Raw genomic sequence first — 16,760 nt, forward strand, 5'->3', positions numbered from 1 at the left:
GAAACCTAGGTCAAGGTGGATACAAGCAGGACGCAGAAGCAGGAATGAGAAAGAACTGGGGTTTGCTGTACTATGGAGGGTAAAGGGAAAGAGCTGCAAGAAAACAGGTGCACAGGCCCTTGTAGACAAGTCGCCTCTGGTGCACAGTGGACATACAGTAGGCGTGAAATAGTAGGGAAATAAACTGTAAAGAAATTAACAAGTGTTTAACACATTTTCTTTTTTACGTATGTCAAGTAAAAGTATGAAACTGAATCGAGAAAAGGGAAGTATGTGGGTCAGTGCTGGGTCTGTGGAAGGACTAACACTTCCAGAGGTCCTGACACACTCCACTGCCCCTCTGAGGACACAGAATGCATCCACAGGACGGCCCAAAATCTCTTGGGGAAGGGAGGGCGTTACTCTCACCTTCAGCCTCTAAGGGTCACACAAGCCTGAGTCACCGCGGTTGCCACTGTCACTAGTTCAAAGTCTTCTTCAATCTAATTCTTCACCTTCATTCTTGTCCCCCACTCCACCTCCAGCTCAATTAGGCTCTGCCCCACTTTAAATAAAAACAAAAACAAAAACACCTCCAACCTAAGCCAGCCCGGACTTGGATAAGTGAACACACTAGTTTGCTACGGGAGGCCCTTTCCCACGCCTCGGCTTGCCCCCGCTAAAGGAACGGGCGCCCTGGTCCTCGCCAGGCGACGCGAAGCGGGGCGACCTGTCTCCGCCCTTCCCGCCTTCCCGCCCGCCGCCGAGCCCGCGCACGCCGAGCCCGCGCGCCTTACGTTCGGCCCGCCCCCGGTCCTTCCCCAGCAGCGCGCAGGCGCGCGCTTCTGGGCCCGCGAGGGGAAGGAGGGCGGGGCCGAGGGGCCGAACCCTGAGGGAAGAGGCGGCGTCGGTCATGTGATGCGGTTTCACTGTTTACACGCGGAGCGGCCGGAGCTTTCGGCCTCAGTCAGGCGCTCAGCTCCGTTTCGGTTTCACTTCCGGTGAGGGGCCGCCTCAGAGCGGGTGGTTAGCCGACGGCGAGCGCAGGCGGCGGCGGTGACTGCGGCGCCGCTGCCGGGGGGCGTGCAGCAGCGCGGCGGCAGCGGCGGCTGGGCCTCGAGCGCCCGCAGCCCACCTCTCAGGGGCGGGCTCCCGGAGCGAGCAGGGCGGACGAGAAGATGGAGGAGCTGGTGGTGGAAGTGCGGGGCTCCAATGGCGCTTTCTACAAGGTACTTGACTCCAGGGCAGGCCCCATCTTCGCCCTTCTTTCCCTCCCTTTTCTTCTTAGCCTCGGCCGGAGGCAGGCCTGGGGCCCTCTTCCCAAACGCCGCGCCCGGGGCCAGGGCGCGCTCGGCGGGATGTTGTTTGGGAGGGAAGGAAGGACCGGACTTCGGGCCTGTAGGAAGCCCCTTGAGCCCCGCTGCCTTTCCTGTATGAGGCCCCGGCGCCTGTCGGAATGAGAAGCGGGCAAGGAAAAGAGGGTGCCCTTTCGGGGACCGAGCGCCGGCAGGGAGAGCTGGGGATGGGCGAGGGCCGACGGCAGGTAGGAGATACGGGCGGGAAGGGCCGGTATCCGCGCGAAGTGGCGGTGACGGCTTATTTCTGTTTTCTTAAATATCCTCTCCCAGTGGGATCCGGGCCTGACGTGTGGGTAGTTGCCGAGGAGCGGGGGGCGCTTCCGTCAAGCCGCCTCCTGCCTTGCAAAGAGGGTTTGCCATCTCCTTTGGCTTCTCTTTTCCTGTCCAGCATTGGGACTTCGGAGAGCTCCACTGTTCTGGGCGAGCGGTGTGAAGAAAGAGTAGTAAGAAGCTGTAGTCGGTACCAAATCACAATGGCAACTGATTATTAGTGACCTTTCTTTGTGGATTTCAGAAAAGATTTTAGGTTCAAAAGTTTCAGGAAGACCCAGACATATCCGAGTAATGGTTTAAAGAAGTTGGTAATCTTGAATATTCGTGGCCCCTCCTCCCTTGTTATAAATGTGGGCAAATTCAGGAATACAGATGCTTCAGCGTCTAAAAACATTGGCAGCTCTGCTACTTAAGAAAAAAAATTAACCCTCCAAAGGCCTGGATATATGCCATGAAACTTCAGGAAATTATCATTATTGGGGAATTTTTTTAAGTGAGTGGAAATAATTGTTCTGTGCTCCAAGGGCTTGACTATCTCCTCTGTGTAATGTTGCAGTGAACTGCATTGTTGAGGTTTTAAATAGGCATGCATGGTTTTGCTGCGGGCTTTTCTTTTTTTAAGTTACACCATTGCAGATCTTACTAATATCTTACATTTTCAAAAGGAGGCTTAAAAATATTTTCATATGTCGGTAGTGCGTCTCTTGGTCCATACTTGCTGTAGATCTAGCAGTCTATAAGTTCTCATTTCCTCTTGAATGTCTCTCTATAACTTCTGTAAGTAATGTCCCACCTTACTACAGTATCTTGGCGACAGAAGGTGCATATAGAAGGAAGCATGGGAATTAAATATTGCCATTGTCCAAATGCAATTCTTAAATCTATATAGGATTACATAAACGTTTCAAACGAGGTATATAGGAAAATAAACATTGACTTAACTATATATGTGTTTACCAATTTTATGGAGATATTTGGAGATCAATATATTTGATGAGTGAGTAAAGTATGTAAACTGTTCCATACTTTTAGCAAAATGATGCAGTCAAAATTCTGGTTGCATTTTTTTCAGTGATCCATATTCTGCTGGTTAGTTTGTGTAGAATCGTTCTGCTTCCTAGATTGGTAGTTTTACTCACTAGATTTGGGGCACTAACTGTAATAAATATGAGCAGGGGCTAATGGTTGAGCGGTATTCTAATAGATCTGTGATATTAGCTTAGATTAGATGCCACTTACTGTCTTTTAGTGGAGTTTGCTTGCTACAGAGGGCAAGTAGTACATCGTGGTCTTGAAGGATATATTCTGTTCGAGCAACCTGTGATTTGCTTCTGTGATTTTGCTTGCAAACTGACGGGAATATAAGAAAGACCCTCTATGTCTGCTCTTAATCTCCCCCTATTTTTGTTTTTTAACGAAGTTGCTTAATTTGAAGGTGAATAAAAGGAATGGGTTGTCCCTTAGTTCCTTGAGGGGAAATATTAAACATGAACAAACGTGTGCAGAGAAATTGCTGTTATGTTTATTTAGTTAAGGTTTTGTTTTTTAGAAAACCTCAAATGGTTTGTATTGGTAGAAAAATAGTTTCTATAATGAAAAGGTTTAAATTCTTATAAGGCTCAATATTGATGTGAGTTATAAAAGTAAAGCAAAAGTAAACTGAGTTACTTGTCCAGTGGGATGGGCAGAAAAGATGGGAAATAAAGATGAATAAAAAATGAACTATTATGGAGAAATGTTACATTTATGAAAAAATTGGGAACCTGGGTTCATCGGATTGATTGAAAAGGCTTAAAGAACTAAACAACTCAAACAGCTTCAGTATAATTGAATTCAGACTTTGATTTGCCTAACAGAACCACCATATTGTAAGGTACAGTTCTCCATCTTCTGAGCACATGGTCCAAATTTGCAGTATAAACTGGGTAGAGTATATGCTGGGAACAGTTGGGTTTTTTCCTCTAAAAAATTAACTCAAACTTAGGATTCAGAATTACCAGAACCATGAAACCTAAACCCTAAGGTAACAGCTCATTTCTATTTTTCCCTCTGGTGTTTATTCTTAAAAACTCGAAAGTTGGATTTAGTAACTGTCAGAGCCACTACTTTTGTGCTTAGGTATTTCTTTGACTTAGAAAAAGTCATGTAATGAAAATTTTCTTCACATTTTCTCTGAAGTCTTCTGTACTTCAAGGAAGTAAATTGTTCAGGTCAACCACATGTTTTTTTCTTCCCAGTCTAAATTACCTTTTTAGTGTTTAGTATCTTTATGGAAGCATCAGTACTCCCCTTTTGAGTTGAGCATTTTCCAACTTCATACTCACACACTCTGAAAACCTCCAGATTATTCATTAAATGTAAAATTCAGTGGTATAAGAATTGGCTTTCTGATTCCTGCCCACTATGGGAATGTGCTTCCTGAGATGACTACAATCGTGCTTTTAACTGTTAACAGGTGCTGAGAGCTCTTGAGGTGCCAGGCAGGGTTCTAGGTGCTTTACCTCTCTTAATTTGTTTAATCACCTCCCACAACCCTGAGTTACCATTGTTATTTCCAGTTTATAGATGAGGACATAGATGTACAGATAGATAAGGTAAGTGAGTTATTACTAAGTGTCAGAGCTAGTAAGGGTCAGATCTGGGCTTTGAGATCAGGTAATCTGACTTCCTGAAATGATGAAATTTAGCTTAAAGAAATGAATTGGATTGGATTTCCCGCCCATTTTTGTAAATTTCATTGTAACTTTGTATTTGTTACTGTAATAATGCCTTAGCATTATTTTGTAAGTACAGTTGCAAGGATATTACCATTGACACAAAGACATCACAAAATATTGAGCTTATGTATTAGCTTCCTTTTTATTAACTCTTGCACCTTGACACATTACACTGTAATTTTTCATATGAATGCCTATTAATGAAAGATAAAGTTAGAAATCTTTAATGCTCCTATGAAGTTTGCTTTTGTTACATTGGGAACACATAAGAACTGAAGCATTCAAAAGTTAGAATACATAAACACAGGAAAATTAATAACTCATTTAATACTATTCTCTCTATACCTGTGTGTTGTCTTTGCGTCAAGGTGAACCAGAAAGGATGCATTTTTCTCAGAATTTGTGGTAAATGCCCAAGTGAAGGCGAGTATTCCTAGTCATGCACTGTGGTTGGAAGAATTGTTGATGAGGTTTATTGTACTTTTCCCTTCCCATTGTTCATTCTCATACATTGTTAGTTCCCACATTCAAAGGGCGGCAAAGCAATAACTTGCTTTATATGTGAAGCCTTGGGTTTGAATCGTATTTTATCACATTTCATATGTCCTTATTGTCTATCTCCTACAGATTTTCTTTAGGAGGGATATCTTGCAATGCTTTTAAGTTTTCTCTAATGAGAATTATCAATGCACTACATGTGCTGTCTTCAGTGATAATGTAGTAGTTGTGTTCATTGGTGGTCAGGGGCTTACATTGAAATTTCTCTGTACAATCTAGGGTGTGAGGTGTAGTGGGAGAGTAAGACTTCACCCAAATAGGGACAGACTTTCTTTTAGTTTCAGCAATCCCGGTGATGTAATGTTTGACTTAGATATCTCTAGTCATTACACACTTTGGTTAGTATGATTTTATGATTGCCTCTTTGGCCCAGTTGCCAGGTGGGGGATCCCATAATGATTTTTTGATTTTCTGTTTATTCCCCCTGATAAGGAGCCTGTGTCTGTCTTTTTTTTTCTTTCTTTTTTTCATTTATTTATTTATTTTTGGTGTGTTGGGTCTTTGTTGCTGCACACGGGCTTTCTCTACTCTTCATTGCTGTGTGTGGGCTTCTCATTGCGGTGGCTTCTCTTGTTGGGGAGCACGGGCTCTAGGCATGTGGGCTTCAGTAGTTGTGGCACATGGGCTCAGCATTTGTGGTTCGTGGGCTCTAGAATGCAGGCTCAGTAGTTGTGGTGCACAGGCTTAGTTGCTCCGCGGCATGTGGGATCTTCCCAGACCAGGGATTGAACCTGTGTCCCCTGCATTGGCAGGCAGATTCTTAACCACTGCCCCACCAGGGAAGTCCCACTGTGTCTGTCTTTAACTGCACTTTTAGCGCCTTTCTCAAACCCCAAAGATTTTCATCACTTTTTCTTCTGAAAGTCTAAATAATCTTTTAGTATTTAGTATCTTTGAGAAAACAGCCTTTTCTCTTTCTATCCTAATTTTTAAATCTTTTTTAAAGTGTGCTTTTGTTGAGATGTAACTTTCTCAGATGCAAGAGTGTTTATGGTTCTGCATCTTTTATAAAATATGCCCCTCTCTGCTTTACCTCTCATTTATTTAGTGCCAACTATGTGCCAGCCATCGTGCTAGGCACTAGACATGTGTGATTTCATTATTCACAACAGCTTTAGGAGGCAAGTCCAGTTCCCCTGTATCCATTCCTTACTTACACAGACAAGGCATCTGAGGCCCAGAGACCATTTATTGGAGAGTCCCACAGCTGTTATGTCTTAGATCCAAGATTTTGAACCTATCTCTCATTCACAGCAAAACTCTTAACCACTAAGTTTACTGACTCTTGTAAGAGCCCTAGCTCTCATCCAGTCCCATACAGCTCCCTTCTTGTATTCATTCAAACCCATTCAGTTGCCTTCTTTGGTAACCAACCCCTCAGGAATCCGCTGAACCTGTCTTCTCATCAACTTTGCTTGATGTAGATAGGTAGAGAGCACAACAAAACATAGTTTTCCCAGTTGTTGGTGGGTGGGGTGATAATGCTCCAGGGTGGCCAGGGAAGGGAAGGGTATGAGTGTTGGGGTAAGGCAGGGGCAGGGCCGAAAAGGAGGGTTGTTGGAGAAAGTATGATGAGAAGCAGAAAGGTGGGACCTTTGTTGGAATTTTAGCAAAAGGCCTCAGGAGTCAGAGGAGACCTTTGCAACCTGAGTTTCTTTTATTCCCCTTATTATAGCAGCAACAAGAAGGTATTCCATGCCTTCTGTATTCACATAATATGCAAACAGTGGCTAAAAATGACTGGTTTGGGAACAGTCACGCCAACATCCATATACAGGTAGGCCTCATTAACTCGAGGCAGTGGCCGCCATAAGCTGTGATGATTACTCAAACCATTTTTGACACTACATCCGGAATTGCTTTTAGTGTCTTTGAAAACTTGGAAGCTTTTTGTTTGTTTGTTTGTTTGTTTTGGTTTTTAATTGTCACACAGTTGCAGATCTTCCTCCTTTGAAGGGACGTTTAATTTTAGGAAATAGGTAAATGTAGTGAATGAGTGTGATTAAACTGTACAATAACTTTTTGGCAAATAGAAAAAAATTAAAATAGAGCAATGAAATAATGAGACTAACTTTTAGAGTGCTTTCAAGGTGGATTTGAAAACAGTCCCCAACATTTGTAAATGTTTTAAATCAGTGCTATCCAGTGGAACTTTCTGTGATGATGGAAGTGGTCTCTACCTGCGCTGTCCTCTACAGTAGGTACTGAGCCCTGTGTGGCTTTTGAGCACTTGAAGTGTGGCAAGTGTGACTCAGACTGATTTTTAATTTTATTTAATTGTACTTAATTAAATCAAAATATGTACATATGACCAGCAGCTTCTGTGGTGAGCAACAGCACGGTTTTAGACAAGGGCAGTAGTACTGGAAAGGTACCTGATTTAGTGAGAGCAGTTCTTCACCCAGCTGTAACAAGGTTCTCTTAGCTGACTAAAGGACTTAACGTTTTCAGCATATAATATACAGTAAAGAACTAATACTAGTTACTGCCAAGGCATGCAAACATAAAATTTTAGACAAGGATGGAGACAGAGCAAAGACATTTTTTGGTAAATAAGGGATTAGCTCCTGATAGGAGTCCCACCCTCAAAAAGCAGATTGTTAATTTGGTATTCGCCATCATGTAAACACAAGGGAGAAGTTGGGGTGGGGGAGTCTGTTTTTCCTTTCTCCGTAATTTGTGGGACTTACTTTATAGAACTAAACGTCGAATTCCTCCAACTTTAACTCAAAATCAAGCCTTTCTGTTGCTGAAGTAATAGGCAAACCCCTGAGAGCACTGGGGGCATGCGCCCTTATAAAATCTAGTATATTCTGAAATATCATGGTCAGTATTAAACTAGAGTTCTTGAAATACTCTGAAGAGAATGGGTGTGATTTAAATATGGCTAAGGAAAAATAAGCAAGATCAAAATGATAGGAAGAAAATGTGGATTTCCCCCCCCCCACTTTAAACCAGCAACTATAAAGATACTCATACATGCTTAATTTAGAAATAACAATTTAGCCATTTTGAGTATCGCAAGAACACCTAGATTCCATTATAGTCCACCTTGATCTTACAAGGAAACTGTCTTCTAGCATAGCTTTGCATTTATTCTTTTGCATGTGGATATCCAGTTGTCCCAGCTCCATTTGTTGAAAACAGTGTTCTTTTTTCCCCATTGAATTGTCTTGGCTTCCTTGTCCACAAAGGATTTACTTCTACCGCACCCCAAGCTGTTGCTCCAGGTCTAAGCCTTTGCTCCTGCTGCCCATTAGGCCTGCTGGGCCTCCCCATCCTCCACTCCCTAAGTTGGATAGGAACCTCGTCCTCTTCTGTTTGTCTTTCCTGACCAACATACTACCACCCCACCACCCACATACCTTTCCTCCGAGGCTAGGATAGGAACCCCTTAGGCAATGATCCATGATAATACCTATTCATTGAACCCTTAATAGGTACTCTGAAGTTCAACAGTAAATAAAAGGCCTATATCGCCCACCCTCAGGAAGCTTACTGTTGGTAGGAAAATGGGCAAAAGACTATAGTGGGATAAGTTTATAGTGAGGATACTCAGAAGATGCTATAAGAATGTAGAGGATAGAATTTAACTTAGTCTTCTGGGTTTTCCCATAGCAGCTGACATCTGAACTGAATTGTAAAAGACCAGTAGGAGATAGCTAGGTGAAAATAGGGGAAGGACAATAGGAAAGAAGGAACAGCAGCATGTACAGAGAGGCCCAAGTAGTTTAGCACTGCTGGATCACAGCCTACAAGGATGTGAAAGATGAAGCTTGGAGTGGTGAGCAGTGGGGCCAGGTCACAAAGGGCCTTTTTCAGGCAGAGGAGTTTGACCATAATCCTGCAGACAGGGAGAAACCACGAAAGGACAGAAACATGTACAGAACACATTGGAGTAAGAAGCTTAAATCTCTAAAGCCATTTTAAAATGAATTAAGATATAAAGCCCCTTGGGTTTCTTTATGCTTTATTCTACTCCTCTAATTGTCAAAACAAAAAAAAAAACCTCCTTTCCTGCACCTATTAAAAACTTAATTTTATAGAATTATGGACAGCATGCTGATTAAAGAATTCTTGATAATTAGTTAGCTATTACTTGTGTTATGTCCTTCTGCAGATTATTAGCAATTGCGTCATCAGATTTAAAAGATTTAAACCTCTGTACTTTATATTACTATTTCTTTTTTGCCAAGTGCCTGCGAGATTGAGAATTTAATTAAACTCTGGTAATTGGACTTTTAGTGGTATTAGCAGCACATTGCTTTTAAAGAGAACTTAGTGTACTTGTGCATATATAGATTTGAGGTTATATTTAGTTATTTACTATTGTATTCTCCTAAAATTGTATTAAGGAGAAAAAGATAGGTTACAACAGATCTACACTGACTGGTATATAGCTCTGGAACAAGTTTCTTAGTTTCCAGTACTTCTAGCCTGAAGTATACCTTCAGCTTTGCATTGTAATTTTCAATTTACTTGTCTGTCTTTGTCCTATGACAAGCTGAACTCTGGAGCAATTCTTTGTGTTTTATTTTAACTAATGAGTATTCCTAGGGCCTAGCACATAGTAGGTATCTAAATATAGATGTGATTCATGAATGAGTGATCCTCACAAACTGACAAACTTTCACTTGAAGCTTCATTCTGTTGTTAAACATAAAATGTTTGGTATCTGTAAAGTGTAACTGAAAACAAAAATGATGTTTAAGCTTAGAAGTTAATTTAACTGTGGTGGGTTTTTTTCTTATAGGCATTTGTAAAAGATGTTCATGAAGATTCAATAACAGTGGCATTTGAAAACAAGTAAGTGTCTTGATATAATTTTAATATTTAGGTTCTTTAATATTTTATGCTAATTTTTCCTTTTACTCCTCATTTTAAAAAATTCAAGTGTAGTTTGAGTGTTTTTCAGGAATGGATCTTCATGTTACTGACCAGGAAGTTCGTGAACAACTCAATATTAAACCAGTGGAATGACTGTTCCTGCTAATGACCTCAGAGATCCCTTTTGTATAATCTTGATCCTTACACCTCAGTCCCCTTGAATGTGAAGAAAGAAACCAGATTCTTCTGTATTAGTAACTGTGGGTTTGAATAGGAATATTTGTAAATGTTAAAAGATGAAAATGAATGGATTCACGGGTACTGGGAAAGTCGATGTGAGTTTTGTAATGTTAAATCTAAAATTGATGGTTTTAGTCATCTGGTATATTTTATTGGAAATAATTGTGTTTGCCCATTAACATTTTTATCTGTTTCATATGTTTATAATCATTAATAGCAGTAACTGATCGTTTCTGCTTTCTTCTGCTAGGTGAATAAATAAAAATACTTAGAGGCCTAGGGACATTAGCTATACAAAGGCATCAGTAGTATAGATGTTAGCATTTTATTGGGGGAGACAGGTCTCTTGACTGAATTTTTTTAATGCTAATAACGGCTATTTTCAGAGTAGCCATTCAAGAATATAAAGTACATATAAACTCCTTAACCAGAGTATAGATGTGGTCATGATCTTAGGATTTTACTGAACTCTGAAGTCTGGCCAACAATTATAATGTTTGGCTTTTATTTACCAAGAGAAATTAATAGCGTATCAAAAGCAGATTGCAAGTCTACAGAGAGAAGAAATAAATTAGTGGTTGCTTAATGGCTGGTGGGGGATGGAGAGCCATAGCTAAAGAGTATGGGATTTCTTTTTGAAGTGATGAAAATTTTCTAAAATTGACTGGTAATGGTTGCACATATCTGGGAATATACTTAAGCCCATTGACTTGTATATACACTTCAGTGGATGCTTATATGGTTATGTGAATTATATCTCAATAAATCTGTTAAAATACAGTATCTGACCCAGACGTGCTATAATTAGAATGTTAGCAGAATCTTGTAGCTGCCAACAGGGCAAAGTACAGTTGACCCTTGAACAACATGAGTTTGAACTGTGTAGGACCACTTATATGTGGATTTTTTTCAGTAGTAAATACTACAGTAGTGCACGATCCAGGGTTGGTTAAATCCGTGATGCAAACCACAGATATGGAGGAACTGTGGCTACGGAGAGCTGACTATAAGTTATCTGTGCGTTTTTGACTGCACAGAGGGTCAGCATCCCTAACCTCCGAGTTATTCAAGGGTCAACTGTAGTTTTCTCGGATGCCTAAAACGCATTTAGGGAGATAGATAAAAGAATTTAGAGTATCCAGCCCAATTCTCAGCTCTAGACAAATAGTCTTGGTCCCAAATACAAGTTTGGATAATAGAATACCTTTCTCTGAATACATAGAGCCAAAAGTTCCAGAATGTGCCTCTGCGTGATTATCCATGCATTATACACTAGATAACAGCATCACACCTCTAACAGAGGAATCTTTGATAACTTGGAGAGTAATTTTTTGTCTTGTACTTATACTCTTATCTGCTTGCTTCCATCACTAGGTAGACACTGTTTCCCATAAAGGGAGAGTTATCTTTATTTGCTACTCTTTTAGTTTCTCCTATAGTCCTTAATCTAAGGTATTAAGCAAACACTTATTTCCTCTGTGCATTCAAGAATGTATCTGTATTTGTTTATACAGTGATAGATCAGTTCTCATTCGTTTTCAACCAGATTTTTACTATAAACTTAAAATTATTCTTTCTGTGGACCTCCTAATTGTCTGCTGTACCGTAGCTGTGTACAAGTTTCTCTTCTAGCTGTCATCCTGGGAATTTGAAATAGATCAACTTTTTCCTTGTGTTTGTGTAGTATGTATGAGATTCAACACTGGGTTTGAGCATGTCACCAGGATTTGATAGGTCCCTACCAAAGTAGTACTTTCCTTGCGTTTCCTTTTTGTTTTTCTGGTTTTTTAAAACAAACAAAAAACAGACCTGATGTTTTGTAAAACTTCAGACTATATTTACCCTTTCTTTCCTTTCAATCATAAAGAAACTCCTATAATACCACATTATTTTAGATGCTTTCTTTTTGCCTTCCACATTTCGTATTTTTTGAATAAAAAATTTGATTTTTGTCTCTATACTTAAGACAAAATAATTCTTTGGAATGAAGAAACTTTATTATTATATGCTTTACAAATCAAATTTAGCAATGAATCTTTAACATGTTAAGTCATTGAATTCAGTAAGTATATTAAAAAGTTTTTCTGAAGTAAAGACTTTTGTTTGTTTGGCCACGTTGCACAGCTTGTGGGATCTTAGTTCCCTGACCAGGGATTGAACTTGGGGCCCTGGCAGTGAGAGCACCGAGTCCTAACCACTGGACCACCAGGGAATTCCCTAAAGACAATTTTTTTTTACATTTCAGAGTTTTCAAGGGTGTATAATAATACAGAAAAGGGGTTCAGTGTAATATAGGCCCTAATCATATTTCCACAAATTCTGACTTACCTACGCTGCTATCTTATATAATAGCTCTTCTTAAAAAAAAAAAAAAAAAAAAAAAGCAGTTTTCTCAGTAGGATTTTATTTAGAGAGCCCTTTAGCAGAAAACCCAGAAATGACTGCTCTAGCAGTTGAATCCTCCAGTGTTTCTGCAAAGTTTATCTTTTAATATTCTATATCATTGTAGATATAAAAGAATAATTTGGTGTTTTTCAAAATTGTTCCACGTAACTTTAAATTAAAAAACATAGGGCTTCCCTGGTGGCGCAGTGGTTGAGAGTCTGCCTGCCGATGCAGGGGACACGGGTTCGTGCCCCGGTCTGGGAGGATCCCACATGCCGCGGAGCGGCTGGGCCCGTGAGCCATGGCCGCTGGGCCTGCGCGTCCGGAGCCTGTCCTCCGCAACGGGAGGGGCCACAGCAGTGAGAGGCCCGCGTAACGCAAAAAAAAAAAAAAAAAAAAAAAAAAAAAAAACATAGGCAACTTACTGAACTCCTATAGGCTGTCTCCATCGGGTTTCTGTGGTTTAGGAGACCCCACCAGGCCAGTGCATTGCTGGTACGTCATACTGATCAGCAGCCATCTATCCATGGCAAGAACTGACCACCTCGCGGGATCTAAAATTTAAAGGGGGAAAAGTGAGTTGTGACTTGCTAATGTGCTGACTGCCCCATTTTGCTTGGGAATTAGAGGGCACTTAGGACCAGTTTCTGTGGTCATCGGAATGTGGTTACGATTCCTTTGCAAGTGGAAGTATGGCGATGACGTTACTAACACTTACTGATACTAACGTATTTAAGCATCAAAGGAAATTGCTGTTGTGGCCCTAAGTTTAGAACTCTTAGAGGTTGAAATTATTGGAAGAAAGACTTGTTTGGAAAACTGTAATGTTGATCTATTGTGTTTAGAGAAATATTCCAACTAGAACTACAAGGCTGCTGTGCTGCATGCAGAGTTTGTTGAAATGTGTCTATATTGCCATTGTGCCCCACTCGGCAGAACACTGACAGTTTTAAAGCACTTGCTTCTTTAAACTAGAAAACCAAAGGGTCACACTTAACCAAAAGTTGATGGCAGCATGGTCATTGTTTCCATTAAACCAAAAAACATGTTAAATAATTGCATTTGCTTATTTGCAGCTGGCAGCCAGAGAGGCAGATTCCATTCCATGATGTGAGATTCCCACCACCTGTAGGTTATAATAAAGATATAAATGAAAGCGATGAAGTTGAGGTAAGTTTCCCCTGCCATCAAGTTATTAAGCACTGAAGAAGGGGGAGCATTTAATTTGCCTGTGCCTTTTGTATCCCTTGTCTTTAACACTTTTCAATCTGCATTGAGAATTATAGCTCTGATGTATATGTGCTTTTGACTGCTCCATCTTAATAATGATTGGAAATAATACATTATGGATGCTTAAGTGTGGCTGCCTGAGCAGCACTCAGGGTGCAGCTTTGAAAGTCACCACTGATTTCCTTTGCCCACTAGTATTTCTTTTCCCCCTTCCCTCATTCTCTGAATCTTTTGTTTGAATAATATATTGTTAGTTTACAACTGTGTCCCCATTCTAAGTAAAATGGGTTAGGAAAAAATCATTCCTTAACGATAGAGCAGCATCCTAGGCTTGCTTTAAGTAGCAGAAAATCTTCCTGGGATATTTGTAAAAACTCGTCTGCGAGTTTTAGTCTATACACATACAGGTAAAACATCTTTTCACAGGAGATGCTATGAACCAACTGCTTATGTGCCATTGATGTCTGACCAAAAAGTGCTGTGGAGATGTAGCACATTGACAAAAACATTATATTTATGATTTCTCTAGCCGCTGAGGACTGTTGTGACACTTAAGGCACTTGGGGTCTGCTTTATGTTGTAGTTGGTCTATATAGTATCCTTTTCTTCCTCCCTGTTCGTGTACTCCATTTTAAGCTTCTTCTCTTCTCCACGATGCCTTGTTAACAGTTGAATTTCATGAGCATTTGTGGTATGATGGAAGCAGCTAAGAATCCATTTGTACAGGTCAGGTAAGGTGTACTAGGTCCTTGAATTCTTAATTCCTGTGCTAGGTACAGATGGTCAGTGAAACAGAAGAGGCCCCAGCCTTGACAAGGTCACATTCTAGTGAGGATAGCTAATATTATGGCAGTTGTAAGTCCTAGGAAGAGAAAAAGAGGATGAAAGGTGATGTAGGGGCAGGAGTGCTATTTTAGAGAGTGCTCAGAGAAAGTCTCTGGATGTCCAGGCCTGTGTTCTTTTCTCTACAGCTTTATAGTGGAAATAGAATAAAGTGCTATTTATTTACCAAAAATATACTCAGTACTTACTAGGTGAAAGGAACTGGGCTTGGTTTTGTGACGGATCCCAGTAGGGAGCACAAACAGTGTCTGTACTTGAGGACCTTTAGCTGTTCACTTCCCCAGGAGACTACGAGCTTCCTGAAGTCAAGGACCAGGACTTTTGGTCTGTCTATATCAGAAGGCCTCATAATAGTGTTTGGATGGATAAAGGGGACTGTTTTTTCTTTTTTTCCCTCTCAACTGAGTCACATGACAGCTGGTAACCAGTGAGATGCTCTTGCTACAGTGACCTCACTAACTGAGGTTGTCGCTCTAGCTAGCGCAGAGCTGAAAGGAATTGATGGTCTCAAGAGAGAAATGTAGGTTAAATCAAGTTGTACTGAGTCACTGTATTGTATAACCATTAACTTAGGTCTTTTGGTCTGTCTGTACCACAAACGCTCATAATAGTGATGAATAGAGGGGACTTTTTTCCCAACTTAGTCACACAACAGATGGGAACCAATGAACCACAGTTGCCAGGATGACCTCATTGTGTTACATAACAATTAACAAATAACTGAGGTTATTTCTCTGGCTAGAGCAGAGGTGAGAGGAAGTGTTGGGGGCAAGAGGGAAAGGAGGTTGAGTTCAGTTGTATTTCATCTTTGTGTTGTGTAACTATTAACTTCAGTAGTAAAAGGGAGATGAGAGTCGGAGCCTTGAGTTGCCGGTCTTCTCTCCTTTCCTCTCCTCCCCATCCTCCTCGTCCTCCCTGTGTTGTCTTTCTGCTTCTGAGTATTTCTGTCTCTCTCCATGTGTCTCTTTTCCTATTAACCTTGATTTGCTAGTGTCTTCACAAAAGGTTCCGTGCTGCACATCATAAGTGAACTGTGAAGTGGTCGCCAGAGAGATCAGTTTAGAAGAACTGATCCACAGTGTGTGAGAGCAGGAACGTGGTATCCAGAGGATTGCCAGCGTGGAGTTGTCCATTTTAGTGGAGAGGGGACAGGAGACCAGAGAGTGACCAAGGATCTGTCCGTTTAGTTCCCAGGATACGTGAATGCCAGGTGGTATCCTTAGTGAGCTGAGTAGTCAGCGGCCTTACCCATTCAGTGACCATGCAGCCAGGAAGTAGGCCAGGGTCAGTAACTTCCAATTTGTTATTTGCTTATTAGAGTAAAACAAAAACAAATCTGTCTTTACATTTTTTAGATACATTTTCATAGCTCTCAAAGTACCCAAGGAAAGTATGCCCAGGTTTATGAATGGTCATCTTTTCTTGAGCATTCATATTCAGATTACTGAGGCAGCATAGAGAAATAGGAAAGCACTTTTTACAGGACTCTCCCAGGTAATCAGGTAGTTTCTGAGTGTGTGTCTATGTCTAGAAGTAGGGGTGCAATCTGGCTTAAAGTCTACAGCTTATGGGCTTGAAAGACACCTAAGGTCATTTTAAGAAATTTTCCTTGATGTCTGATAATTTATAGATTTCTGAATGATGTTAATCATGAAATATTCTATGTTGTAATTTTTGTGTAGGTTTATTCCAGAGCAAATGAAAAAGAGCCTTGCTGTTGGTGGTTAGCTAAAGTGAGGATGATAAAGGGTGAGGTAGGAAAATGCCTATTTAAATTTTTTTTCTTATGCGATTTCCCTTTTCTAAAGCCAGGTATACTACATTTCAGTCTGGATTTCTGTTTGAAAGTAATATCTAACTTGAACATTTTATTTAAATGTTTACATGTTCAGTATATTTCGTGTGTTTGTTAGTTGATCAAATAGTTTTTTTTCCTCTAGAGAATTGAAAAACAACTGAATAGGTATAGCTTCTTGTTCTTACTTTAAGCACTGTGACCAGGAATGACTTTCATTTATTTCTCACAGTTTTATGTGATAGAATATGCAGCATGTGATGCTACATACAATGAAATTGTCACAATTGAACGTTTACGATCAGTTAATCCCAACAAACCTGCCACAAAAGATACTTTCCATAAAATCAAACTGGACGTGCCAGAAGACTTACGACAAATGTAAGTTGGTATGCAAGAAAAGGCTGAGAACTTAGAGGTGCTATGCAATTAATTTAAAAGAATATAAGTTTTCAAATAATAGAAATCAGTGTTTAAATTCAGTGAACTTTGGCAAAAATGGTTTGCAAGAGTAGTGAAAAAAACATGTTTAGCTTTTTCCAGTTATATAATCAA

At 40.5% G+C, this 16,760-nt stretch overlaps 1 protein-coding gene across 12 annotated transcripts in view; it reads left to right on the plus strand.

The window, feature by feature from the left end:
* Positions 1–908: 908 nt before the first annotated feature.
* Positions 909–16,760, plus strand: part of FMR1 (FMRP translational regulator 1) — a 36,623-nt gene continuing 20,771 nt past the window's right edge. For all 12 annotated transcript variants that reach the window (XM_032619663.1, XM_032619665.1, XM_032619664.1 and 9 more), the window contains exons 1-5: positions 909–1,208; positions 9,639–9,691; positions 13,414–13,507; positions 16,093–16,164; positions 16,438–16,586. In XM_032619663.1, coding sequence (XP_032475554.1) covers positions 1,158–1,208; positions 9,639–9,691; positions 13,414–13,507; positions 16,093–16,164; positions 16,438–16,586 — 419 coding nt within the window. In that variant the 5' untranslated portion in view covers positions 909–1,157. The remainder of the gene's footprint in view (positions 1,209–9,638; positions 9,692–13,413; positions 13,508–16,092; positions 16,165–16,437; positions 16,587–16,760) is intronic.

Source organism: Phocoena sinus, chromosome X, assembly GCF_008692025.1.
Source record: "Phocoena sinus isolate mPhoSin1 chromosome X, mPhoSin1.pri, whole genome shotgun sequence".
NCBI lineage: Eukaryota > Metazoa > Chordata > Mammalia > Artiodactyla > Phocoenidae > Phocoena > Phocoena sinus.